The 27,598-nt window shown below is 40.6% G+C and overlaps 1 protein-coding gene across 4 annotated transcripts; it reads left to right on the top strand.

The window, feature by feature from the left end:
- Positions 1-1,121: 1,121 nt before the first annotated feature.
- Positions 1,122-27,494, top strand: RBBP5 (RB binding protein 5, histone lysine methyltransferase complex subunit). 4 transcript variants are annotated; one of them, XM_036441837.2, is made up of 14 exons: positions 1,123-1,310; positions 8,516-8,541; positions 9,380-9,552; positions 11,542-11,682; positions 12,416-12,578; positions 13,726-13,835; positions 15,359-15,478; positions 15,567-15,720; positions 15,817-15,888; positions 16,972-17,089; positions 18,170-18,239; positions 18,617-18,846; positions 19,582-19,659; positions 25,548-27,494. In XM_036441837.2, exons 1-14 carry the CDS (start codon positions 1,292-1,294, stop codon positions 25,574-25,576), a joined length of 1,503 nt encoding a protein of 500 aa, XP_036297730.1. In that variant the 5' UTR covers positions 1,123-1,291; the 3' UTR covers positions 25,577-27,494. The 4 variants fall into 4 exon arrangements, with proteins under 4 accessions (XP_036297731.1, XP_036297730.1, XP_036297729.1 ...); XM_036441836.2 differs by having other exon boundaries at positions 19,582-19,773; XM_036441838.2 differs by lacking the exons at positions 12,416-12,578; positions 13,726-13,835 and having other exon boundaries at positions 1,122-1,310; positions 19,582-19,773.
- The last annotated feature ends 104 nt before the right edge of the window (positions 27,495-27,598 follow it).

Genomic DNA, 27,598 nt, shown 5'->3' with positions numbered 1-27,598 from the left:
TGTGTTTCCATCTGCCATTGTCGATCATGAATTTGGTCGGGATGAACAGCAATATTAAAATATTTCTTCTAATTAATTTCCTTTCATGTGTACGAATTAATGCATGGGGCCATTAGCTTGTAAGTGATAGTTAATATTCATGGGGCTCTTGTTCTATTACCTCGATTTTACATATAAGAAAACTGAGGCACAGAGAATAAAATATTGCCCAAAAGGTGGAGCTGAGATTCCTGGCGTTAAATATACACAAGTGATCTAGCTTTTTGCAGCAACTTACAACGCATTTTGTGTGTGTGTGTGTGTGTGTGTGTGTGTGTGTGTCTGTGTGTAATAGCCCGCCCCACAGCATCCATATTCACAGTTGAAACTTGTTTATACAGAATTTGCCTCGGTAGTTATCGTCAACCGTCTCTAATTGCTTTGCTATCTCATCACAGTCCTGTCTGTGCTCCAGGGTACTCAGCCCACCCCTCATTCCAATTCATTTTCAGTCAACACTGGGAAAGTCTGCAGTAAAGCCTTTTTTCCCAAAAGTCCCGATTTTTGGAAAGAATCTTTCCAATCTTTCCAAAAATCGGGACTTTTTTAAAACGCCGCGGGACGCGGGAAAAATTGTTAAGAATCGGGACTGTCCCGCCAAAAGCGGGACGATCTGGTCACCTTATGGTAAAGGCCTAACAAACACTGTCGTACATTTCTATGGGATCGATGGCATATCTTTACAAATGTAAAGATGGATATACAATAACTAGCTACATACTAGTACAGGAGAGTTCGCGCCTTGATCATGACAGCTCGGCTCCACACTGGATGGCTGGGGCTGACTTTTCCAGCTTTTCCGTCAGTCGTGTTTGCCCGGAACCTTTCCTGCAGATGCTGATGCTGCCACCCGGGACAACACCACTGAACACATAACAGAGCAGCACTAGTCGTCTAACTCTATGCCTGAAATTTCTAGCTCACTTGAGGGAATAAACACCCTCAAGTCCTTGCGCTTTTCAAAGTACTAAGTGATTAAAACATTTTTATGCCTTCATAAATATCATAATCAAACGATTTCGACAGAGTCTGTTTTTCTTTTTGGTTAGGCATCTATGTGGACAGCCCGCTTGAAACGAACTGGGAAGGCGGGGGGAAGAAAGCGGAAGCCGAAGGGTCTTCGAAACCAGAAAGTCTCCGGAGCCAGCGCCGGGCTCGTACCAGCGCCCCCCCTTTTAGACGCAGTCTTGGAAGCCGGCGGGGAGAAGGCGTCGTCGCTGGAGCTGAGATCAGGCGTCCAGAGTTCTCAGGGATGAACCTCGAGTTGCTCGGTAAGGAAGGCTGTGGCTGCGGCTTGGAGAAGAATCCTTTGGTCCTGGAAGAGAGGGAGCCGGGGCGGGAGGGGATTCAGGCTGCAACCTGCGGTACCTAGTTCTGCTGTGGGTCCCCGGGCGCTCCTGATGTGCAGCAGCAGCAGCAGCAGCAGCAGCAGCAGCAGCAGGAGGAGGAGGAGGAGGAGGAGGAGGAGGAGGAGGAGGAGGAGGAAGCCCGGCTTCTGCCCAGGCGGAATGCATTGCCTTTCCAGAGGCTACTTTCTCGCTAGTTTTGGAGTTAGAGGGGCAGTTTGTGACTTAGTTGCGATGACAAGAACCACAGGTGCTGCAGTGCCTCAGAACGGGCAGGACCAGAGTTTCTGGAGAGGAAGGAGTCGGAGGAAAGTGAGGCTTGAGGTGAATGAAGCTCTGAAGACTTGTCAGGGGGTTGGGTGTCTGGACAGGTTACATCTTTTTGTAGAAATACGGGAGGCCCAAGGAGGGAGGGAACTTGGGAGATCTTCTAGTTGTAACCCCTCATTGAACAGATGGGGGGGAAAAAAAAAAAGGGCTCAGAGGGTAGCGACTTGAAGGCACTAAACAAGTCCATGGCACAGTTGGCCCTGGAACCCAGTTATCCTGACTTCCTATTTGAGCCCCGCAGCTGCCAGGGACGGTGTGATGTACACTGAGGTGTGAACTACCGAGGTTGCTGCCTTTTGTCCCTTCTCATTGAACCATTTCCTCTCTTCCCCTCACCCAAGTTGTTTAAAAACTGGAGGCTTTCATTATGTGTTTAGCATGGTAGCCTAGGATGTCTGAGTTTCCAGAACTAAAACGAGTTGCTATCTTTATGGATATGTTTCTCTTAAAAAAAAAAAAAAAAGAAGAAGAAGAAGAAACCGGTTTGGCTCAGTGGATAGAGCCTCTGCCTGCGGACTGAAAGGTCCCAGGTTCGATTCTGGTCAAAGGCATGTACCTTGGTTGCGGGCACATCCCCAGTAGGGGGTGTGCAGGAGGCAGCTGATGGATGTTTCTCATCGATGTTTCTAACTCTCTATCCCTCTCCCTTCCTCTCTGTCCAATAAAATAAAATAAAATACACACACACATATATATTTTATTAATTTATTTGTTTAAATCAGAAGGTGGTTTTGGTTGTATAAAGGGGCTACAAAGATTCTTAAGAATTAGGAACGAATGCCTGTGGGCAGGGGAAGAAAGGTTATTGTGAACAAAAAGCCTGCGGAGGACTTGGGAGTTTTGAGTGGACATTTAAGATCGGTAAAACATTGGCAGACTGAAATATGACGGAATGGGGAGGAGAGCTTCCTAGGAAGGTGGGATTGAAGACATCAGCAAGAGAAGGCCTGAAGAACTAGGCTGCTGGGCCAGGTTGTGGGTTCTGTGAGTCAAAAGGTCAGGAGATGGGGTTGGTGGCCCCAGTTTTGTGGAGGCTCTTGAAGGCCCAGCTGGAAAGTCTGAGCTCTCTAAGGAAGGTATGGCAGGTCCATTGGAGGGTTTTGACCTGGTAAGTAACTCAAAACGTCAGATTTCTTTTTAAGACTTATCTGACAGCATTGTTTAGTTGAGTCTTGGAGGGTGTAAAATCAGTTTGCAGGGCTAAAGTAGGTGAGGGATATAGAAGGCCTGAGCTAGAAACGGAAAGAAGAGATATCCGGGAAGCAGAGCTGATAGAATGTGAGAATCAGTGACTTATGGCCGTGTGGTGCTGATGGGGAGGAGAGACAGTGAAGAATGATGGGAGCCAATAGTGGTCTTGCTGATAACTTAAGGATATTGGTAAAAGGCAGCATTTGCATGTTGAGTGTGGATCTGTGGTTCAGAAGATAGGGTAGCATCTATGAGAGGGATTTGTCATCTTCCTCCAGGTGGGCTCATTGAAACCTTGCGAGTAGATGAGACTAGGGGAGTAAGTGAGAGGGCAGAAGAGAAAACTGACAAGGACAGAATCTTGGACAATTACCTATATTTAGGGGCTAGGAAGAGAAATAAATGATGATAATAAGTTAACTGTTAACAGTTATATTATAGTACTTAACTGCAAGCTAGGCATATTTTTAAGTGCTTTCCACATATTTATCCATACATAGAAGCCAGTTGTAGCGCATTTGAGGCTGAGAGCTGGAAAAGGGCTGCTCTGTTTAGTCCTTAAGCAGCTTGGGGTCCCCTCGGCAACCTGAGCAGCAGGAACCAACTTACAATGATTTTAGGAAGGTGGGGGAGACAAAATGGAAGGAAAGAGTTGACCCTTAGTTTTAAAAACTAAAATATAGAGGAAAGATGATAGGCTATTACCTTCAAAGAGATAGCACATGGGAAAGTGGTTGTTTTTGTTTGTTGTGTGTTTTAAATACAGAAAATTCCTGAGAGTGAAACCTAGGAAGGAATAGTTAATACTGGAAGGTTATGTAATTTAAAAGAAGGCTGGGCCCTAACTGGTTTGGCTCAGTGGATAGAGCGTCGGCTTGCGGACTGAAAGGTCCCAGGTATGATTCTTGTCAAGAGCATGTACCTTGGTTGTGGGCACATCCCCAGTAGGGGGTGTGCAAGGAGGCAGCTGATTGATGTTTTCCTCCCATCAATGTTTCAAATTCTCTTTCCTTCTCCCTTTCTCTCTGTTAAAAAAAAACAAAACAATAAAAAAAAAAAATATATATATATATATATATATATGAAAATAAAAGAAGGCGGGGTCTGCCCTGGCTGGTGTGGTTCAATGGTTGGAGTGTGTGGGAGGCAACTGGCCATTGTGTTCTCTCTCACATGGATATTTCTCTCTCTCTCTCTCTCTTCTTCTTCTTCTCCTCCTCCCCTCCCCCTCCCTCCTCTCCCTCCCCCTCCCCCTCCTCCCCATTCTCCTCCCCCTCCTCCTCCTCCTCCTCCTCCTCTCCCCCACCCCCTCCTCCCCCTTAACCCCCTCCTCCTCCCCCTCCTCCTCGTCCTCCCCCTCCTCGTCCTCCCCCTCCTCCCCCTCCTCCCCCTCCCCCCCTCCTCCCCCTCCTCCTCGTCCTCCCTCTCCTCCTCCCTCTCCTACTCCTCCCCCTCCCCCTCCTCCTCCTTCCCCTCCTCCTACTTTCCCTCCTCCTCCCCCTCCTCCTCCTCCTTCTCCTCCCCCTCCTCGCCCTCCTCCTCCTCCTCCTCCTCCTCCTCTAAAAATCTATGGAAAAAAGTATCCTTGGGTGAGGATTAACAAAACAAAAAAGGCAGGGTCCAAAAGGTACAAATCTATGGGGGTGACTGAGTTTTAAAGCAGGAAAGTTAGTGTTACAGAGAAAAGGGGAAAGGAGCAGAAATGATGTGATTGTGGGAGCATGCTAAAGGACATCTGGTCAGATATAGGAAATGGATGACATATGGACACTCAAGATACTAAATCTGCAGCCACTTTTTGAGCCTTTGAGGTGTGTCTGGCAGTATACACTGGAGATACAAAGTTACATGAATTTTTCAAACTTTTCTCACAACACACAATAAACATGTATTTTCTAACACAGCCCATTATTTAGACATATATATATATATATATATGTATATATACATATATACATATATATATATAATAAAGTTTTTCAAAATTATACTTAATCCTTGTTAATTATAAATGTTCTCTGGTATCTGCTAATCTGTTAAAAAATTTGTGACTCACTAGTTGATTTATCCATTTATGATAGGATTGGGTCCTCTTTTTTGAAAAACATTGAAATAAGACAGCCTTTGCCCTAGATAAATATATAGACCTAGGAGAAGATAACTGTGTATAATATGGAACCAGCTGAAAGAATAATTAATTCTGCATTGTTGGAGCTGTCAATAAAATTTGGGGATGATTTTACAAGAGGAAGTGCTTTTTAACTGAGACAGTAAATATGAAGTAGGATTTTTCCAGAGGAACAGTTGGAGAGGTAATTACCAGCGCAGAGATCAGTGGTGGTAAAATATATGCCGTATGTTCAGGAAATGGTGAGTAGTTTATAGCTGGTGCTTAGGGTAGGCTATATAAGGTTCTAAACTAAGTGCTGATGGAGAGTTAGGCAAAGATAAACAGGAAAATACTGGCTGAGACCAGATTGAAATTGCTTTTTTAAATTATTCTTAGGCCCGGCCGGTGTTGTTCAGTGATTGATCGTTTACCTATGAATCTGGAGGTCTCTCCGTTCGATTCGCGGTCAGGGCATGTGCCCAGGTTTCGGGCTTGATCTCCAGTGTGGGACATGCAGGAGGATTCTCTCTCATCACTGATGTTTCTATCTCTCTCTCCCTTCCTCTCTGAATTAAATAAACTCAATAAAAATATATTTTTAAAAATAATTCTTAGGAGTTTTATATATTGTTTAGCAAAGGATATTTTTTAGCAGTAAGTGAAATGATGAGATTTGGGGCTTACAAAGTTGATTGTGGCAACTTTATGAAGTGTTGAGGGAGGCAAGACTGGAGCCTAGGAAATGTGATTATGGTAATGATGGCATTGGATTGAGGTGGGTGTAGTGGGTTCAGTGATCTAGACACCTGCAAGTTGCATTTCTCTAAAAGAAATGCCACCTACTCAGTCATCACTTGTTAGATTGAGGAAGCAGGATGGAAACTGTTACTCTGGACCTAATTGCTACAAGAGGGAGGAATTGGTTGGCAAGTAGGAAACTATAGGAACATTGAGAGGAAAAGGCCATGAAATGTTAGTCATGATAAGTCTTTAAGGAGGGGATGGTCAGCACTTTAGGGGTGGGGAACCTTTTTCCTGCCGAGGGTCATTTGGGTATTTATAACGTCATTCATGGATCATACAAAATGATCAACTTAAAAATAAGCCTATACATTTGGTCACATACTTAATGAACTCACCCCAGATGCCTTGGTGGATATCACCAGACTGGGAGGAAGAGGCTGGGAAGGCCTGTAGCCCAAAGGCAGTTTGGAAAAAGGGTCCTGGTAGGAAGAGAAGGGTTTGACCTGGGTTTATTTCTCTTTGGCATTCATGTCTTTGGGCATTTCCCCCCCCTAATGGTCTTTAACCAGGCCTCAGGAGTGCCATTGTGACAGAAAATGGTAGCTGGAGGGAGGATGGAGAATATAAAAGTGGTCCTGAGCGTTCTGAGGAAAGGCCTTGTGCTCTCCTAACCCTGCACGATGGCATTCTTGCTCCGACTCTTTAACCAAAGTGTCCTAAACTAGCTTAGTCTTTTTTGTGTTCACTTTCTCTTTGTGTTCCTTTAAACTCCTATTATACCCGTTTACCAGGATGAACCTCAAAAAAAAGAAACCCATCCAAAACATAAAAATACAAAATCAGAGGTAACATATTTTAATGCAGGGTAACCATGCATTAAAATGGTCCTGGGTTCTGGATTCTCTCAGCTTTCTTTTGTGTGGCTTCCCCTCCTCCCAACACAGCCCAAGTCACACTCGGTTCCTTCCTGAGTGCTGTATATTTTTAGGTTATGTTTTTAAATTTGTTTTGTTTTTAATTTTTATTATTTTTAATTGATTTCAGAGAGGAAGGGAGAGAGAGAGAAAGAAACATTAAATATGAGAGAGAATCATTGATCGGCTGTCTCCTGCACACCCCACACTGGGGATGGAGCCCATAACCTGAGCATGTGCCCTGACTGGGAATCTAACTGTGTCACCTCCTGGTTCATAGGTTGATGTTCAACCTCTGAGCCACGCTGGCCAGGCTTGGTTTTAATTTTTAAATAAAATTTTATTTGTTCTCAACCATGTGGACATAAAGCTATATTATTGATTTGGAAAAATGTATATATTGTTAAAAAAGCAAATCACATAATAATGTATGCACATTAGATAAATCAAGAAAATTATCCTTTTTGACAATTACCTTGAATTTCATCTTTCTTTTGGTTTTCTTAACTATGGGGCCTGTGGTTTTTTTGATGTTTTCTATTAATTTTTTTAAAGGACAAAATGTAATGAAAGTGGTTTTCAGACTTTTTTTTTTTTTTTTTAATTAGAGGGAGAGGGGGAGGAAGAGGGAGAGAAAAAAAGAAATTTCATTGTGAGAGAGAAACATCTGTGTTGTCCCTGACCAGGACTGAACCTGCAGTGGTGACCTTTGTGGTGCACAGGACTCTGTCCAGCCAACCGAGGACCACACCAGCCAGGGCCAGACTCTTAGTATTTTTTAAATTAGAGCAGATGGCTTCTTTTTTAAATAAAATCTTATTTGGATGCCCTATCTGTAAAGCAGCTTTCTTGAACCTGTAGTTCTCAGTGTATAGTTTAAAAACCCTTGTAATAAAATCTAAGTAAATACTGGCAAAGATGGTGCTGCTGCTGAAATTAAACTTTTAAAAATATATTTTTATTGATTTCAGAGTGGAAGGGAGGAGGGAGAGAGATAGAAACATCAATGATGAGAGAGAATCATTGATTGCCCCCTGAACACCTTCTTCTGGGGATCCAGCCTGCAACCCAGGCATGTGCCCTTGACTGGAATTGACCCAGGACCCTCCAGTCTGCAGGCTGACACTCTATCCACTGGGGCAGACCAGCTAGCACTGAAATTAAACTTTTGACTAGCAAGTGGTCTCATATCTATAGCTTGAAATGTTTATTACTACTAATGTTTAAATACCAAAACCAAATTTAATATAGAAAAAGCAGTGAGGGATTTTTGTACCAAAATGTTGTTTGCTTAATGTGCTTCACCAACTGCCAGATTATGTTACAACCTAAATGCTATTAATTAGGGGAATGATCACTGCTGGTTGGCTGTTGTTAACAAAGATTTTAGAGAATAGTTGGGACTTAAAATAATTTGACTGATTTGATTTTTAAAAGTTTGTTATTTAAAAATAAGCATAATAACATCATTATATGTTTACATAAATAACATTTTTATGGAAAATAGCTACTTTACAACAAAATAAAATTTAGTGAGAAGGGTGGCATTGTTTTACATTTTTACAAATCTCTGTAAAGTTTGCCTAAATAGAAGCTGGCAGTTGTCTTACATCTGCTTCTGCATTCACTCTGTTGCAATATCATAGGTCAGGAGAACTCATCTATAGACATGAGATAACGGGGATAAAAAAGCAAGTATCCTCTTGATATAATGAAAATAGGAAAGGGCTTTAGTTCTCCATCCACATTTTGCAGGTCACTGCTACACACCATTCATGAGCTGTAGGATCCGTGGTATGTCACATGTGTTCCATCAAATCTCTTTCTTTGCTTTGTTGCAGAATCCTTTGGGCAGAATTATCCAGAGGTAAGAATATAGTATTGTGATTCTTAGGAACATGATAACTCACTAGCTCTTATGTTTGAGTAGGAAATGCACCTTGATCTTTTTTTTCTTTTTTTGACAAGTATTAAATGTGATGATATATCTTTTGCTATAATAAGGAACTAAATGTTCAATTTTAAGTGGGGGAGTCAGGTAGGCAGTTGGCTGGAAATCTCACCATAATGTAAATATTATAGTTACTTTCCCTTTAAATTAAAAATGACTTTGATTAAAGGATCGCAAACAGCACCATGACCTGTATATAGATTTTTTTCTAGTTTTGATCAGTGTTTTTACATAGTAATAAATCAGTTTGTATGCTCTAAGTGTGCTTTATTTTTTTAAATGTAAAAATGTTTTGTGTAATACTTGGAATATATTTAATTGTAGCAATGATTATTTTAAATAGCTAGATATTAATATAATATAATTTATTTGGCTTTTCTAATGTTATACATATAGGCTGTTCTAGGGTTCTTGTTTTAAATTATTTTTCTTGGGATAAATTAAAAAATATGATTACTGGGTCAGTGGGATGACTCTTTCAATGAATCTTGTTATATTTGACCTAACTGACCCCCAGAGTGTGTGTACAAAGCTACAGTGGTAGTGTAAAGGATTGATCACACCTGTTTCCAAAAATTCTGTTAGCTTTTTTTTCTTTCTTCATTTAATTGATACAAGAACGTAAGTAGAGATTATTGTGTACAGCATGATTTAAATTCAGGAGAAGTGTCTATAGATAGTAGAGAACCTTTACAAACTAATTTGCACATCTCGGTATTATTGTCTGTATTCTTGTGTTCGTTTTAATTTTTAGGAAGCTGATGGAACTTTGGATTGTATCAGCATGGCCCTGACTTGCACCTTTAACAGGTGGGGCACACTGCTTGCAGTTGGCTGTAATGATGGCCGAATTGTCATCTGGGATTTTTTGACAAGAGGCATTGCTAAGATAATTAGTGCACATATCCATCCAGTCTGTTCTTTATGGTAAGGAATTTTAATATTACTATGTTTAATATGAGTTAAAGTAGGGGGATGAATGATGACTGTGTAATTGGCAATCTTATTATAGACATTTTAATATTTAATATTACTAATCTAGCCACTAGTAATTTAATTACTCACAGCTGATGTTGTCCTTGAACCCATGTTGTCCTTCAAGTCTCTTTGTAATGAGAAATTTAGTGTAATATATGGATTTGTAGAAAGCTCTGTCTGAGAATATTTCAGTACTGAAGAGATATTTACTGTTTGTAGCTGTCATAACGTTTGTGATAAAGATGTTTCATTAAAAACAAAAAATCTTGGGTAGGAGAAAAGCTTGGAAGTCATCTAGTCCAGCTTTATCCAGATTCTTGATTCCAGCAATTTTAGTTATCCAAAGCATGTCTTCATTGAACTGTATAGTTATTACGGCTTTCTGTCAGATAATTTGAGTTGAACTCTGATTTAATATAAATTCCTATTCATTACTTTCTTACTTTCTGAGATGACTATTTAGGAAATTTTATTTTGGCACAGCACTTCTTTTAAATGAACTTGGGGCCAAAAAAAGCTCCTAATCAAATCTAAATTTACTAAGCAATAACATATTTCCTTTTGTCTATGTAGAAGCAGCAGAAGAATTGTAAAGTCCTGGACTGGGGGAGGCCTGAATCCCAGTCTAGTTTTGGCCACTAATGAACTGGTGGTTTGGGGCAAGACTTTTCGCTAATATACAAAGTGATAATATACAAACATCACCAGCCTGGGTGATCTCTTATGTCCCTTCCAGCTCCATTGCTTTTCATTTCTTTTTTATTGTTGGTGTTTTTATATAAAGACTCATTTTTAACAGCTTTATTAAGATACGAGAGGCCTGATTGTGCACATTGAAAGGAAATTAATTAAAAGGTGGCCAGTGGGGCGGGACTGGTCGAGACTGGCCGGACATGCCCTGGAGCCAACCTCCCACGGTCTTTCCCTGACCAACTGCATCTAGGGTGGTACTGGGGCTCAAAGGGCATCTATGGAGTGAGCAGGGTCCCTCGGCCTGGATTGTGGGTTCAGGTCGAAACGGCAGTCCACCATCCCTTGAGGGGTCCCTGAGTGCGAGAGGGCACTCTGCAAAGTTGCTGTTGCTTGGCAGCTCCTGTGTTGAGCATCTGCCCTATGGTGGTCATTGTGTGTCATACCTACTGGCCCTGCTTAGCCTTCTATATATATAGATTTTAATTCAACGGTCTCCTATGGCTAGTAACTATTATTGTTCCTGTGTTACAGGTGAGGAGATTGAAGTTTAGAAAGGTATATAAATTGCCATTTTTCTTGAGATTTATCTTCTATAATTGAAATTTTGTAGCATTAAGCGGAGGCCTGGGCCAGCCAGGATGTGCGGAAAGCTTGGCTTCCTCCTTTGCCGGGGAAACCCAAGCCTCCCTTTTGCTCTCTCCCTGGCTGCAGCCATCTTGGTTGGGCTAATATACATAATCACTCCTGATTGGTTGGTGGGCATGGCTTGTGGGTGTAGCAGAGTGATGGTTAATTTGCATATTATTATTTTATTAGATAGGATAACAGACACTTATCTTTATTATTTGTTTAAGCTCTGAAGATGCTACTGCAGGAGCAATCAGAAAACTCAGATACTCCCTCTCTACCCCTAAGAAAATAACCTGTTTTTTGTTAAATCAGCACTAAAGGGTTCACTGATTGTAGACTAGTAAATGCGTGTTTTTTACAGAGCCACTTGTAGTGTTACCTTGAATTGTTAAGTGCTTCTGTTACTAGATATGAAAATGTCACAAAAGCATTCTTATTTATTGCTTAGTTGGGAGATCTTGTTGTAGATTTGAATATATATTAAAAAAAAGAAAAGAAATATTGACCTGTGCAATTAGGGCAATATATATGACTCAACCGTTTTTGTCTGTTAAGAGTGGTATGATACACTTTACCTTACAACATGTGCTAACTTACTCTTTTTTTCCTTTTCAGCTGGAGTCGAGATGGCCATAAGCTCGTGAGTGCGTCCACTGATAACATAGTGTCACAGTGGGATGTTCTTTCAGGAGACTGCGACCAGAGGTTTCGGTTCCCTTCACCCATCTTAAAAGTCCAGTATCATCCAAGAGATCAGTACGTTCAATCTGAGCTGTTCTTCCTGGGGTGGGATCTAATTTTACATGGATTAGCTCCAGTCTCATGGCAATTTCAGTTTAAGGTTTTGGGAAGCAAATTCACACATCCCTAGACCTTCCACATAAAAAAGTCTTCCTGAATAGGTTGGCTCTACTAAATATATTTTAAGGATAGTGTTGTATAGTGAAATGCTGGCCAAACATAGGTCTTTGGAAATGGACAAAGATAGGAATAAGTATAATAACTAGTCCTTGACTTGCCCTTCCCACTTCCCATTTTTGGATTTCTGTAGTAGAAGAAATCATCCAGTATTAAACTGCACTTTAGAAAGAATTACCTGATCATTCCGTTACCCAGACATTCTCTGGGTTCTCTTTTAGTCAAGTTCTCTTTACGTATAAAGGCTGTTATATAAAGCTTTATCGCTCACAAATTGCAGATATGCATGTTACGTGTCCATAAATACTATTTTTACATAGTTTTAATCAATATTTTACTTAATTTTATACATATTTTACTAGTTTGCTGCATTTTTATTTTTAGTTATTACATTTTATTTTGTCAAGGTAGGATTCCATAACTTTATTCAGTCATTTCTCTATCATTACATAGTTAGATTTTTAGGCTTTCACTATACGTATTCAGTGTGCTTGGGCTAGAAGAGTAGGTGAGGGTATCAACCTTCTGATACCAAAGCAACAGCCAATGTACTATTCATATTTTTAAACAGGAACAAGGTTCTCGTGTGTCCCATGAAATCTGCTCCTGTCATGTTGACCCTTTCAGATTCCAAACACGTTGTTCTACCGGTAGACGATGACTCGGATTTGAACGTGGTTGCATCTTTTGATAGGCGAGGGGAATATATCTATACAGGAAATGCAAAGGGCAAGGTAAGCCTAGAAGCCAGCAAAACACCCTTCAGTCATCCTGTGCTTTGGCTCTTTTCACGTGTGCTTGTGCTACTTCCTTTGAAATTTCTTTTACCCCCACTCTAAGCACGCCTCCTGCACATGTAGCTTATTTTTCTCTCTTGCTTAATAATTTCTGTTCTTTGAGTTTAGAGTGGTCAGAGATTATGTGGCCTAGAAAAAAGATGGAAGGGCCTTTACTGGGTGCTACTAAGGAAGGATCATTTCTAAATTATAAAATTTAAAAGTCACATTACTGCTGGTGAAAATACTTAGTTCTGTAAATATTGTGTAATTCAGACTTGCTTAACCAGTAGTTTGGTAGAAGTCAGGTTAGATGAGTGCTAAGGTACCTTTTAAGCTTAGAGTTTGTAGTTCCATTGGGCTTCTTGATTATCTTTTTTTTTTTTTAACTAGGACACATGGGCTAGTATAATTTCGTTGCTACTTTAGAAAGTGACAATTTTTAATAATTATAGTAAAAATCATATAAAGTACATTCAACATAAAATATAGCACCTTAACCATTAAGTGTATAATTCATGAGTATTAAGTACATCCAAATTGTTGTGCACCCATCACCACCATTCATCTTGCAAAACACTAAATAATAAGTCCCTACTCCCTGCTCCCACATCCCTACCCCTCCCTCCAGCCCCTGGTCACTATTATTCCATCTTTATGAATTTGGCTACTCTAGGTACCTCATATAAATGGACTCATATAGTATTTGTCTTTTTGTGACTGGCTTAATTCATTTAGCATAATATCCTTAAGCTTTATCCCTGCTCAGCATGTGTCAGAATTTCCATCCTTTTCAAGGCTGAATAATATTCCATTTTATGTATGTACATTTTGTTTATTCATTCTTCTGTTGATGAATACTTGGGTTGCTTCCACTTTTTGATCATTTTGATTAACACCAAACATTCTCTTTTAAGAATAGATTAAGATACTGTCCTTTATTTCAAGAGGTGAAAGAGAATCCCAGTTAATAAAGTTGCATACATGGGAATAAAGATGTTTATATTTTTATCTAGTCTCTCCCAGTTTTAGAAACAAGCCAGATCCAATTATTGTAAGTTATAACTACTTACTTTTAACTTTTTTTTTTTTTTTTAAACTTTAGATTTTGGTCTTAAAAACAGATTCTCAAGATCTTGTTGCTTCCTTCAGAGTAACAACTGGAACAAGCAATACCACAGCCATCAAGTCAATAGAGTTTGCCCGGAAGGGGAGGTGAGACCTTGTCTTTTTAGGGACAGTTTTAATTGAGTGGAATGCAAAAATACATTGATTCGCACTTTTGGGGTATATTATACTTAAAATTTTGTAAAAGTTTACTTTAAAAATGGTTATTAGAGCCCGGCCATCGACCTTTTAATTAAGAGGTCATGGTTTGATTCCTGGTCAGGGCACATGCCTGGGTTGTACGTTCGACCCCCATTGGGAGGCGTGCATGAGGCACCCGATCAGTGATTCTCTCTCATCATTGATGTTTCTATCTCTCTCTCCCTTTCCCTTCCTCTCTGAAATAAAAAAATATATATATATATATATATATATATATATATATATATATATATATTTTTTTTTTTTTTTAAATGGTTATTAGAAACTGTCAATATCTGGTTCTTAATTTTACTGCATTGAACCAGCATTTACATCTTCGTTATCAGGAGGTTATCAGGCAGTTCCTTTACAGGAAGGCTATCTGAGTGACATGTGCTGGGACCAATGCCTGGCATGTGATTAACCCTGGGTAAAGATTAGCTGTTATTATAATTAGAATAGATGTCACAGAATTCACAGAGTAACTATCGTATTTTCCGGCGTCTAAGACGACTCCCTAATTTTACAGTTAAAACATAGGTTTAGGCCTATATTCGCAGTATAAGACTACCCCCCCACTTCAAAGAAAAGACTTACTTTGCCGTCAAGATCTGCAGGTAATTTTTGTGCAATTTTGGTCTTTTGCCCCTGATTTTCGGTTGACTTTTATTCGTTTCAAAAGTCGTCTTATACGCCGGAAAATACGGTAAACATGCTTTATTCACATAAAACCATCCTGTTTACCCCTTTAATTTTCAATGTTTTTCTGGTAAGTTTGGTTATCCAGCTAGAAGTAGATATATCAACAGAGACAAGAAAAAATAGGTTGTCAATAAAAGAGGTAACAATCATCCTATTTCATGTAGGAAACCATACATGGTTAGGGGACATTCATGTTCAAAATTCTCTTTAATTAAGAAAAGGTTTGTCAGTAAACTCTGGAAGAAGAGTGTGCAATAATATATTTAAGACAAGTTTCTAAAGTTATTAATAGTAAAAAACAAAAGGAACATTTTAAATTGAAGTAGTTTATGAACTCATTAAGAAGAATATATTGTGAATAAAATAGGCCCCAGAAATGAAGTATTTACAATATATACATCTAACTGTATTCTTGGGAATTCAAGTTGGTTTCGATTTACAGGTCTTGGATCTCAGTCAGTACGGATGATTGGTTTGTTAGTTTGCACATGCAGGGTTCAAGCATACACAAGAGGTATATAATATACCCCAATATTTTCACTTCAAATTAAATTTTGGTTTGGAATGTGACAGGTAGATGCATAAGTATTAGAGTACATTACTTAGGTCTTTACTCAGTTCCTTCCCAATTTATTAGTTGTTTTATGATACTGTCCTAAGTAACAGGTTGTAATAGAAAATGTTAACGGAAACAGATTCCTGACTTGTGGTTTTTCTCCTTTCTGCAGTTGCTTTTTAATTAATACAGCAGATCGAATAATCCGAGTTTACGATGGCAGGGAAATCTTAACCTGTGGGAGAGATGGAGAGCCTGAACCTATGCAGAAGCTGCAGGACTTGGTCAATAGGTGGGTAGCAGAACCGAGAAGAATGTGCGCTGATTCGTGACCTGGGCTCGGGTTCTAGTTTTCCTTGGGTGCTGTCTTTGTCCTTCAGGACCCCGTGGAAGAAGTGCTGCTTCTCTGGGGATGGGGAATACATAGTGGCAGGGTCAGCCCGGCAGCACGCCCTGTACATTTGGGAGAAGAGCATAGGCAACCTGGTGAAGATCCTCCACGGGACAAGAGGCGAGCTCCTGCTGGATGTGGCTGTGAGTAGAATGAGCAGTTGCTGTTGTTGCTTCTGTAACACAGACAATCATGAGTTCCTTCTTGGAACTGATTTTTCTTTCCTTCATTACATTTAGTGGCATCCTGTTCGACCCATCATAGCATCTATTTCTAGTGGAGTGGTATCTATCTGGGCGCAAAATCAAGTAGTAAGTATTTTTCTGGTTTAATTACTTTGAAACTAGAAACCCTTTTTTTAATCAAAGAATTTTACAAATAGTACACTAAAAATTGCCTTATTTACTTTTTTGCATATGGTTCTTTTTATTTATTGATTGATTTTAGAGTAAGGAAGAGGGAGATATAGATGGAAATATCAATGATGAGAGAGTCATTGATCGGCTGCCCCCTGAACACCCCCTACTGGGGATCGAGCCAGCCATCCAGGCATGCACCTCGAACCGAACCCTGACCTCCTGGTTCATAGGTCGATGCTCAAACACTGAGCCACACCAGCTGGGCTTGCATATGAATCTTGTAACCTAATTAAATAGGTTCAGTGCATCTAGATTTGCCTTATTTTGATGGGGTGGTCTTGGGCAATAGCCAATTTACTAGTTGTTTTTGGCGAGAAGTCTAGTGGACTTTCTACTACATTTTTCTGTTTCTTTATCTGAGATAGATTATTCTTTTGCATTTTTTTTTTCAGCTCAGTTTCTGTTTTACATCTTGGTTTTATTGTAAACACCTTTCATTATATTTATAATTGGTGTACTCATAATCAGTCTAATAATATATGAAAGATTTGGAGATGTTGGACCCTAGAATTTTCTTTATTTACTGCATTTTTTGAGTTATAAAGAAATATTTGTTAACACCGTGAAGAATGGTTGATTAGCAGCCTATAAAGTGTGTAGAACTCTGGTCATTGTGCCTTCTTGGCCTTTTGGGGTGGTCCCAGGAAGTGTGGGGTGGAGGTTTGGGTTTTGGATTATTGCTTCAATGAAGAAGAGTAAGTGAGAGTTGGAGTTGGTTTTACATCTTAAAAAGATTAAAGATGACATTTTTTTTTTAAGAAATGAAAGAACTACAGTTAATAATAACTTGGAATATTCAAGGTAGGAAATACCTTAATTTAGTAAAACCTATAGATATGCGATTTTCATTATCCATCAGATTTGATCTCCGAATTCTAAGTTGCTTTCATGTTTAGATCTTTCACTTACGTGATTAATGGCTGGAGCACAGACTGTTGGTTTCTCAGGCGGTTATGTACTCTGTTTGTGGCGCAGGAAAATTGGAGTGCCTTTGCACCAGACTTCAAAGAGTTGGATGAAAATGTCGAGTACGAGGAAAGGGAATCAGAGTTTGATATTGAAGATGAAGATAAGAGTGAGCCGGAGCAGACAGGTAATATTTCTTCATTGCAGATAGTATTCTCAAAAGAAAACTGATTGCTTTATTTAGTATTCATCCTTTATTTGTGTTGAGAGTTTACTTCATTTATTCTAAAATGTCTCCTTTTTTTTAATTGACTAAGTGCTTATGTGGGCATTATCACTAGGATTCACCCGCTCTTTTAACATTTCACTCTGCAGTTCCTGATTAATTACAGATGGTTAATTGAGGATTTACCTGTAGCACTTAGCAGAGCTCCCACACATGCTGAGTCTCAGTTGTGTCATGTGTTGTCTCTCCTTTGTCAGTAAAGTGAAGGTAAAGAGCTCGGCTCTAGAGCCATGCTGTATTGGGAAAAATACATATTCCTTAAACCTGAATGTCCTCGTGCGAATAAGAGTGGTGATAACAGAGCCAGCCTTTGGGTTACGGGGAATGGATGAGGTTCTTCACTGGAAGCACTCAGTATAGTGCCAGGTCTGATAAGCATTCTTTGATATTTTTCTCTATCTTCTGAACTTCCAGGTAGGAAACTCCTTGAGAATAAAGATTTGACTTTTTATCCCCATGGTGTCTAACACAGGGTTTAGTTCTATTGGGGGTTTCAGTGTGTGAATGCTTATTCTGCCCAGTTGGCACTGTCATTGAATAATTAATGCCACGGATCACCTTGATGGTGCTGGAATTGGGTCCCTATTTTGTAATAGTAGGGAGCTTGCACACCTTGTGTGTTAGCAGGAACACGGGGAGTGCAGCATGTGCTGGACAGTATTGATATTATCTAGTTGTGTTCTGTGAGGCTTTTACTGGAGCACTTACTATGTTGAATTGAAATAATCTGTTAATGTCTGTCTTCCCAATTAGACTACAAGGCTTTTACTGAAGAACTGTTCCCAAGTTTCTCAGTTTCACTGTAGGCCCCATGCCTGGCACATGGTGGCAATTAGCACATGTTTGTTGAATGATTAAATAAGTGAACTGTTTGCTTCTCCTCCTTCATTTCTTCTGAATTTCCGTTTATGAAAATCATTGAGCCATGAGTGAAAAACAGTTTTGCACTTTTCACACCTCCACTGTGTGTCTGACCTGCAGGGGCTGATGCTGCTGAGGATGAAGAAGTGGATGTCACCAGTGTGGACCCAATTGCTGCTTTCTGTAGCAGGTGAGCCACCTTGGGGGCTGGGCCTCGGGACACTCCTCCTCTTCAGTTCCCCGTGGCTGGTCCTTCAGTCCCATCTGCGTATTAGCCCCAAGAGATAGCTGCTTTTGTGTACATGAAATCCTCTCCTTTCTCCCCTGATAGGAAATCTAAGACCAAAATAATTCATTTGTGCCATCTAACTTTTCTACTGATTTTATTAACCATGCTGTCTGATTTCTTTTATTCATGTGGCTTTCTTAGAATTCCAGATCCATAGAGGTGATTCTGTTCTAGAGGAAGGGTTCATAGAAGTGATTCTGTCCTAGAAGAAGGGTTGTTGGTTTAAGCAACTTTCTCCTCTTTTTTTCCAATCCCTTCTCCGATCTTATTCCAAATAGCGATGAAGAACTGGAAGATTCAAAGGCTCTATTGTATTTACCCATTGCCCCTGAGGTAGAAGACCCAGAAGAAAACCCTTATGGCCCCCCGCCGGACGCAGTGCAAACCTCCTTGATAGACGAAGGGGCCAGTTCAGAGAAGAAGAGGCAGTCCTCAGCAGATGGGTCCCAGCCACCTAAGAAGAAACCCAAAACCACCAACATAGAGCTTCAGGGCGTCCCAAATGACGGTGAGCCGCCTCCTCTCTCCGGTGCCTGATAGACCCACTTCTTACTCTTCGCACAGCCTGGCAATTTCCGGTGTCAGTGATTTTCCCCTCAAGGATTTCCCCATGCGTCTTTACAGCTTTTAATGATTTCATGTGCTCCCACTTCTCTTTCAAAATGGGGAGATTCTGCCCTCTGTACTTTGCCTAAGATGACATGACACACTGTAAGTCTTCTGACATCTGACTCTGAGCTTGTTTCACTGTGCCACCGTTTCCATCGTGGCTGCCGCCCCGCCCCTGAAGGGTTTATTAGGTGGTAAAGTACTAGTCAGACTCGGACAGTCTTCTTTCCTCCTGCATACTCTTTGCAGTCTGAGTCTGGGAGCCTTAATAATCACGTGGTTGAGTCAGGATTCTTCCCTGGGATTCTCTAGTTCCCGAGCCCATTTTCTCTCTGTCCTCACATGACATCATGGTTGTGTGTATTCCTGTTCTGCTTGGTGTGTACAGTGTCAGTGTGTCTTTCAGCTACTTTTTCCTTTAGAACTGCCGTGGCTTGGTGCAAACCACACAGGCTATCTGGGCCCTTTGGCCAAGCAACTATTTCTCAATTAGTGGCCATTCTTTTTATAGTTTTATAAATAATAAAGCAAATTTTTCTCTCTGTGTTAGTGGATCTGGGACATAAGTGCTTAGTTGGGGTGCTGGGGCTGGGGGTGTACGGATTCCTTCCCATGCCTGCCTGTCCTTTTACAGAAGTCCATCCACTACTGGGTGTGAAGGGGGATGGCAAATCCAAGAAGAAGCAAGCAGGCCGGCCTAAAGGATCAAAAGGTAAAGAGAAAGATTCTCCATTTAAACCGAAACTCTACAAAGGGGACAGAGGTTTACCTCTGGAAGGATCAGCGAAGGGTAAAGTGCAGGCGGAACTCAGCCAGCCCCTGACAGGTAAGGACACATTGGGAGCGCTGTCTGGCTTGCTTTGTGGCCTTGCTTTGTACAGCCCCGACTCCGTGTGCCTGCAGCGTTTTTTCTTCCTTCTTCCTTTTTCCAAGTGGCAGCTTTTCTCTGAGTTTTAAGCTTCCAACAAGGGCAGGCGCAAACAGATTTGGCTTAATTCCGTGGCTCTCAACTTGGGTCCCTAAGTAGGTTTCAAGGGTCTGCATTCCCTTGATATTATGTGAATGCAGAATATTGTATGAATATCTGTGTGGGGAAGATGCCCATACCTTTAATGAGATTTCCTATCAGAATTCATGACCCAAAAAGGGGAAACAACCCCTCGTTTAATTCATTCCTTCATCTGTATTTGTTCTTAGATGTTTGTTTTGTCTCAAATGAAAGAGCCATGCAGATAACCAGAACTATAAACTTGCTTTATATAGTCCCTGATTATTTAACTGTGGCCTCTCTCTCTTTCTTTCTCTCTCCCTTTATCTCTCTCTCTCTCCCTTTATCTCTCTCTCACACACACACACACTCTCTCTCTGTCTCTCTGCCAGTAGTCTAGAAGCAGCAATTAAGTTGTTCGTAATACTGTCATAACAAAAAAAGATGAGTTGTTTTGTTTTTCAAACAAGTGATTACCAAAAAGACAGAAACTACAGTATCTTTGTAGCTCCTTAACACCTAAGCCTTTTGAAACTTACTGAGTTTTCTCACTTTTATATGATTGAGGAATTTTTGTAAGGGGATGGGAGAACAGTTTCGGTTTTCTATCAAATATTTGTGACTCTAGGCTTTGGTCTCTTGTTTGGAAACTAGTAATCAAATTAGAATCCATTTCTATTCAAACATTGTTGGGTTTTAGAAACTTTGTTTTATGTACAAAGCCATTTAGTTAATACAGTTCTCTGAGTTTTTGGCGTCTAGGTCAGTAGACTCAGCGCCCCAATGATAAAATATCTGCCCTCCCCCCCTTGCTTTACAATTGTAATGAATATGTGATGATGAGATGCTGCACTGGGATATAAGACACTTAAGTCAGTTCATCATTGTGCACACGACTTCTGCGAGAAGCTGAAGCAGGCCCAGTTACTCATCATTTTGAGTATTCTGCATCAAATGAGCTAGACTTCAGTTTTTCACTGCCCAACAGCTTTTCACTGAACATTCCTACTTTTTCACAGCACAACACCTTACCACTGAGAACCCCCACTTTTCCCAAAGTTTATGGTGCTTCATTGATAGTTATCACCTCCACATTCAATCCGCTGAAGGCTCTGTCGGTATATTTTAAATAGCCTGAAAGAGTTATATGAGTATCGCCAAAAATGATTGCAGATTAGTAATTGACTCATTAAATAAAATTGATTCTTTTATAACCCACTTCTTGCACACTTCTGCTACTACAGAAGACACAGTTTAAAGTTTTAGTAAGTAGATTTTTCTGGCCCAGGGATTGGAAATGCTTCAGGGTGACTTAAAAGTTGGCCAAACATAGTGAATTAATTTAAATATTCCAGGACACAGTCTCCTAGCTCCTTCAAAGGCTGCCTGTAATTAATCATTTGCTTTGTGAGAGTAAATGCTCGGTAAGTAAACCATTAAGTTTTCTCTCTATGACAGATTGATCTCAACTTTTACGTTTAGTTGGTATGATCATTGGCAGTATCTAAATGTCTCCGACATTCGCCAAACTGGGTTTCTGCCGGAGACACCGGTGAGGTGCTGCTGGTGTTTGCAGAGTGGCAGCAGTGGTTCTCAGCTGTGCTTCAGAAAGGTCTGAGAGAGTTAGAAGCAAAATGTTGGCAAGTTTACTCAACCTTAAAGAAGTGGGTCTTTATTCATTAAACGTTTCAAAGTACTGAATACAGTTTTCAGCGATACTTTGAACTATATGTGGACTACATATTTTAGTACTGGTACAAGTCAGCATTTCAAAGCTCCTAGAATGAATAGAAACCATTATCAGGGGCCTATTGGAAGTTTGTTTCCACTCTGCCGACAAGGTTAAATGAGGCACCAACCTCATTAAAGGCTAGAATCTATATCTTGGAATAGCTGGGTGCTTCAAACTGGATTTTTATTTCTACACCATTAGGCACTTGAATTTGTCAACCTTAAGTAGAACAACTATTTTAACAGCTTTACCCTTTATTTTTTATTTCTTAAATGTAATTTATTGATTTTTACAGAGAGGAAGGGAGAGAGCTAGAGAGCTAGAAACATCGATGGGAGAGAAACATCCATCAGCTGCCTCCTGCACACTCCTACTGGGGATGTGCCCACAACCAAGGTTACATGCCCTTGATTGGACTCGAACCTGGGACCCTTCAGTCCACAGGCCAACGCTCTGTCCACTGACCCAAACCAGTTAGGGCACAGCTTTACCCTTTAAAAGAACTAGGGGAGACTTTTATATAATAGAGCCAGGGTGATGATACATTTTCTGACAACAGACAAAACAGTTGCGTAGTTACTGCAGACATTTCACCAACTTCAAACTATTGCGTACATACGTGCTTCCCCATATAACCTAGGCTTCCTTCTGCCCTTTTCTCCTTTCTTCGCTGGCCTTGGTGCCCTATCCTTTTGCTAAATGGAAACCTCAAAACTGAAATGGTCAGATTAAACTCAAGTTTGCTGAGAGTCAGGATCATTAAGAAACCTCCAGGGGACATTGTGGTTTGGTTCCAAGGCTTTCTCAGAGAGCTGCACCCGGCTTTATTCTCAGCTGCAGCTTGGTTAGGATCTCTGTGACGGCTGCAAATCTGGGGAGAGGGGTGCAGCTGAGGATTACAGGTAACTCCATTACAAGCCTCAGTTGCAAGACAACCCATCATATCTTTGTGTAGGATTTTTCAGGCAAGAGTGGGGCTTCATCCAATACAATGGTCAGCTTGGAGGGCCCTGAGCAAGCACAGGCTGACTGGCATAGGCTGGCTGACACACACTATTAATTTTTAGATAGTCCCCAAGGCCATAGAGAAAACAACTCTGGTATTTGAGATTCATGTTCTTCCACACCTTGGGGATTCTCAGTAAAACGCAGCGTACATTCATTGTAGATAGATTTCCCCAAGGTATTCAGAAATGAAGTCTGACCCAGAATGCCTGAGGCTGAACCATCTTCAGAAATCAGTTCAGGTGTTTGCTTCAGCAGCACGAAGACTAAAAATGGGACGCTCCAGAGATGAGCATGGCCCCCGTGCAAGGATCACACCCCCCTCCCAAATCAATTCAGTCCGAGTGTTTTTGTAGATTTCAAACCTTGAATATACAATTCAAGGTCGCCTCCTTCAAAATGCCCTAGCTTTGTATTCAAACTAAATTATTTGAAGGCAGGATTATAGGTGTAGGTCGTGTGTTACTGCTCACATTACATAAATGACAACTGTTTGTTAATATCTGCAATTTAGGAGTTATTGAATAAACTGTTTGGTAAGCCCCGATTGGCCCTGACAAAGCTGCTATAGTGTGTTCGTATTGGAACAGGACATTAAGAATTTAAAAGGGTGTTTGGAAGACACATAAATTATATAGAAATAATCTGCTCTCTGGAATCCAAAGCCACAGAAAATTCTTCCCTATCAAACAGCTCCTCAGCATTGGACAACATCCATGAAGACACACTTTCTGTGATTAGGGAGGACCCATCAGTGAAATGTGGTAGAGGACCTGATCTTGGGACTTTTTGGAAAGACCAGACCAACATGGCACTTATCAGGTGCCCATAATGTCCTTATTAGATACTCTCCAGAGGACAGGCCTCAGATCAGAAACGTGAGATGCAAGCAGAGCCACCAGTGTCCCGTTACCCTGCGACTGCTCCAGGATTGCCCAGGAGCTAGGGCTCCTTGGCAGTAACCGTCCGCAGTAGCAAGTGTGACAGAGCTGTGGTCTGTCAGCTTGTGTGGTCTAAAGGCCTGGTGAGATGGTGGGCAGGAAGGGGCTGGTGTGCACTTGGGTCTAATGGGAGTGCAATGACCCAGATGACCAGCGGCGCTGCTTCAGGGGGAGGACAGGCACAGGGAAATTTCCCTGCACATGGCCTCCCTCTACCCCGCCTAATGCTGGCCCACCACCCTGGACCTCCTGACCATCTCCGGAATCTGTGATTGTTTTGAGAGCTTGGTAGTGAGTGAGGGTTTTTATTCCCTTTGCTTCTTAAAAAAATATCAGTCAAATAATTTATGAATTTCTGCTAAAATCGGATAACTATTTAGATATTTTTTCTCATTCTTTGATTTTTATTAGCTGACTAAGGTAATGTTTGAAAATCAGTATTGAGCCCTGGCCACTGCGGCTCAGTTGATTGAACATCTATCTTTCTCTTTTTCTTCTGTCTCTCACTCCCTTTCTCTTCATCTCACTGTAGAATCAATAAAACATATTTATTTAAAAAATCGATATCCAGTATTTTCTTAGGCCACTGGCTTGGGCTGCTATTAGAAGGTACTAGTAGGAGCTGCTCATCTTCCGCTGAATTTTCTGTTAATGTAGATGGCCTTTCTGTTGCAAGTAAACACTGCATGCCTTTGAGCAGACTGAGTCGCCTGGAGGTCTTCCCTTGTGCTGCTGTTTCTGTGTACCTTGTCTTGCTCGTAGTATGATTGCTCTGATTTTGGTTTATTTTGATTTTCCTATCATGATTTAGGCTTTAAATGTCAATGTTACATTCATTTTAAATCATTAAAACTACATTGATGAGGGGACAATCAGCAAAACTAACCTTAAAGTGTTAAGTAGCATAGATTCTTCTATCTCAAGACATTTAAGAAATGGACTCAAGAGATTAATTATTATGTTTTTGTTGAGAGAGATCTGCATAATAGGTGCTTACTACACTTTTACTGAACAATATAAAGTTTAAATTTAATTTTTGACAATATAGCATCCAGGAAGAGTTTATAATTTCAGCCTGTTCTCAGGCAAATGGAAATATATTTTTATGCCAGTTTTCATTTGTACTCTAATTTTTACTTAAAAAATCAGAGTAAAAGCAGTATGTAAATGGGTACTTTCATAACTTGGGCCATTATTTTTTATTTTACATTCAAGTGGCATGTTCTCCCCCATTCCCAATGCCACCTGGGAGGATTTTCTTCACCTCGTTCTCTTTTTACACTTCCCAGTTAATATTTCATAACCCATGTAAGGATGCCCCTCAGAGCTGGAACAGCTCCTATGGGACAATCAGGGAAGTGTTCATTTGATTTTACTATTGAGGATTTTACTTATTGATCAGTTGTTGGCACATAGAAATGCCAACGGTAGTTTTCATTAACATTTCATCCTATTTGAAATTCTAAGGTGATGATGAGATTGTCCCTTAAGGAATAGGGGTACTTGGGAAAGGGTTTGTTGGTCACTGATAACATTTAGTGTCTAATTAGCCTAATATATGAAAGATTTGAAGATGTCGGGCCCTATAATTTCCTTTACTCACTGTATTTTTGGGGTTATAATGCAATATTTGTTAACACCCTTGGAGAATGGTTGATTAGCAGCCTAGAAAGAGGGTAGAACTCTGGGCATTGTGCCTTCTTTGCCCTTTAGGGCAGTACCGAGGAAGTGTGGGGTGGAGGTTTGGGTTTTGGATTATTGCCTCAGTGAAGAAGAGTAAGTGGGAGTTGGAGTTGGTTTTAGCTTAAAGGGGAGAGAGGAAGGGATTCTTAGCCCATGTGTGCTTGTCCTGCATCATTCAGCATCCAGCAGTATTTTGTGGATAACTGATCTAAGTTGATACTAAAAGAAATCTTTTTGTGTCTGATCTCTAGCAGGGGGAGCAATCTCTGAACTGTTATGAAGATCCTTGAAGTGCTTCGATCTTTCCCACTTTTCCATCATGTGGCTCTGGACACTTCAGTCATTTGAAAGTGACTTTAATTTAAAGCAAATGCCTCTGCTTCGCTCAGGAGGTGGAAGGAGTGAATTTTATGTTTGAATGAAGAAGTGAATTATGAACGAAGAGTACGCCCTTTCCCTTTCAAGCATAAGTCCAAATAGGCTCTCAGGAATGCAGATTTGTGAAGACATCGAATGGGAGTTTGACTCACTCACACTTTAATCTGAGTTACATTGCTGGAGAAAAGATACTTGTTTTGCTCATCTAATCTCACTGTACCCAGCATCATTTTGACCTGTCATTTCCTGTCTCCTACCTGCCTTCTATCCTCGGTGCATGTCCTTGAGTAACTTGTTCTTATCTGAAACTCTGCTACCAGTATCCTTGGAAACTTCTGTTGCATATTCTTCCATTTTGAAACTTAACCATTGGCCAGATTCCTTCTGTATTTCCATATTGAGTACAAAGGATGGGCAAAGAAGAGAGCGCTTGAAACATTTGACATTTTTAGAAAGGGAAGAACGATGAGAAAGTCCTAATGGACCCCATTTGGCTCAAGCTGGGCTGCAAGAGGGGTTTTTGTTTTCCTTTCACTGCATGTTCCCTTCAGTTTGGCTCATTCACACATTAATCATGTTTTTTTTTTTTTTTTTTGTGTGTGTGTGTGTGTGTGTGTGTGTGTGTGTGTGTGTAGTTTTTTTTTTAAGGTAGCTAGTTTCATTTGTCTCCAGCAAAGAATCATCAGTAGTTTATATTGCTTTACTTGTGCTGGCTTCCAGAGATGGAAACAAACCAAGGTATCTCTCAAACAGGCTTTTTTATCCGGGTGGGGGAATCTATGCAAGAACTACAGTAAAGCCGCCCAAAATCAAAGCAGCAGCAACAGTTCAAATCACAGATGAAGGAACAAACCTTTCTTATCATTGCTTGTGAATATCTGTCCTTCTGTCAGTCATCGCATCTTCCCCTCCTTGTATCCAAGCTCCTTTTCCTATGACATGTTCCAGTCACTTCCTTTCTATGAAAGGTTGCTTAGCTTTTAAAAAAAATTTTTTTACATCTTGCTTTTGCTGTTCTTTTATATAAAAGGTAGCAGATTGGATGGATGTGTACATTAGGTGTTTGAAATTCTCTGAAAATCCAGAGTAAAGAAACCAGGTGTGTGTGGGGGGAGTCGGGGGTAGAGGGGAGGGGGGTTGGTCACTGGTCTGAGGAGAGCTTTTAGCTGACCAGAGTGCTTAACCTGCATCACCATTTTCACAGGGTTTTCAAAGGGGAGTTTGCACACTGCTTGTTGTGAAATCTCTATCAGCTGGTGGGCGCTCCTCTAGGATTGGATTTTAGGATGGAAATCAAGGTAAAGCACATCAGTCAGAGAGAGCCTCTGTCCCTTTCGACCTTTTCGAACCAAAATATTCAGTGGTTGATGAGCTGTCCTTGAGTCAGCTGCAACATGTCTATATTTTTAGATGCCACTACTTTTTCCTCAAATGCTTGTTTTGTGAATTTCATTTCATATTTCATCTCAGACCGGTGGTTGAGATTAGTAGGTGGCTCACTGACATATTTTCATTTGCAGACATTCCATTCCACATCCGTGTGCTGTGTACTGCAATAGTGTGCAAACCAACACAAAGGCTTCTGGCAGCAGCTCCTCATAATTATTTATGCTTTTGGAATTTTTTCAGATCCTAAAATCTGTCCATTTCAGTGTGATTTTCTCAGTTTGTACCATATAAGCGTATCATCTTCTTCCCCCTTTTCAACCCCCTCCTTTTGTTTTCTAATGCTCCGTAGTTTTGTACAAGATGAGACTTAGCCTTGGGTACTTCTTGCTGAAGCTTTAATGCTTTGTAAATAAAACTGGATGTTTATTAAAGAGCAGGTGTAGATGCGTGTTTGTAGGCACTCACCACTTCTGAAACTCACCTGCCCCTTTGCTTTATGACAGAAAAGGATCTTTCTTCATGAAAATACAGAGCT

The sequence above is a fragment of the Pipistrellus kuhlii genome, unplaced genomic scaffold (assembly GCF_014108245.1).
Source record: "Pipistrellus kuhlii isolate mPipKuh1 unplaced genomic scaffold, mPipKuh1.p scaffold_m20_p_18, whole genome shotgun sequence".
Classification (NCBI taxonomy): domain Eukaryota; kingdom Metazoa; phylum Chordata; class Mammalia; order Chiroptera; family Vespertilionidae; genus Pipistrellus; species Pipistrellus kuhlii.
The sequence above is the reverse complement of the archived record's forward strand: the minus strand, read 5'-3'. Positions and strand labels throughout refer to the sequence as shown.

Bases quoted from the DNA above. Each gene is read 5' to 3' on its own strand.
- RBBP5 (XM_036441836.2), top strand. The intron at 13,836-15,358 runs GTGAGACCTTGT...TCCTTTCTGCAG, and splicing joins GAGTTTGCCCGGAAGGGGAG to TTGCTTTTTAATTAATACAG. The intron at 15,721-15,816 runs GTGAGTAGAATG...CATTACATTTAG, and splicing joins AGCTCCTGCTGGATGTGGCT to TGGCATCCTGTTCGACCCAT.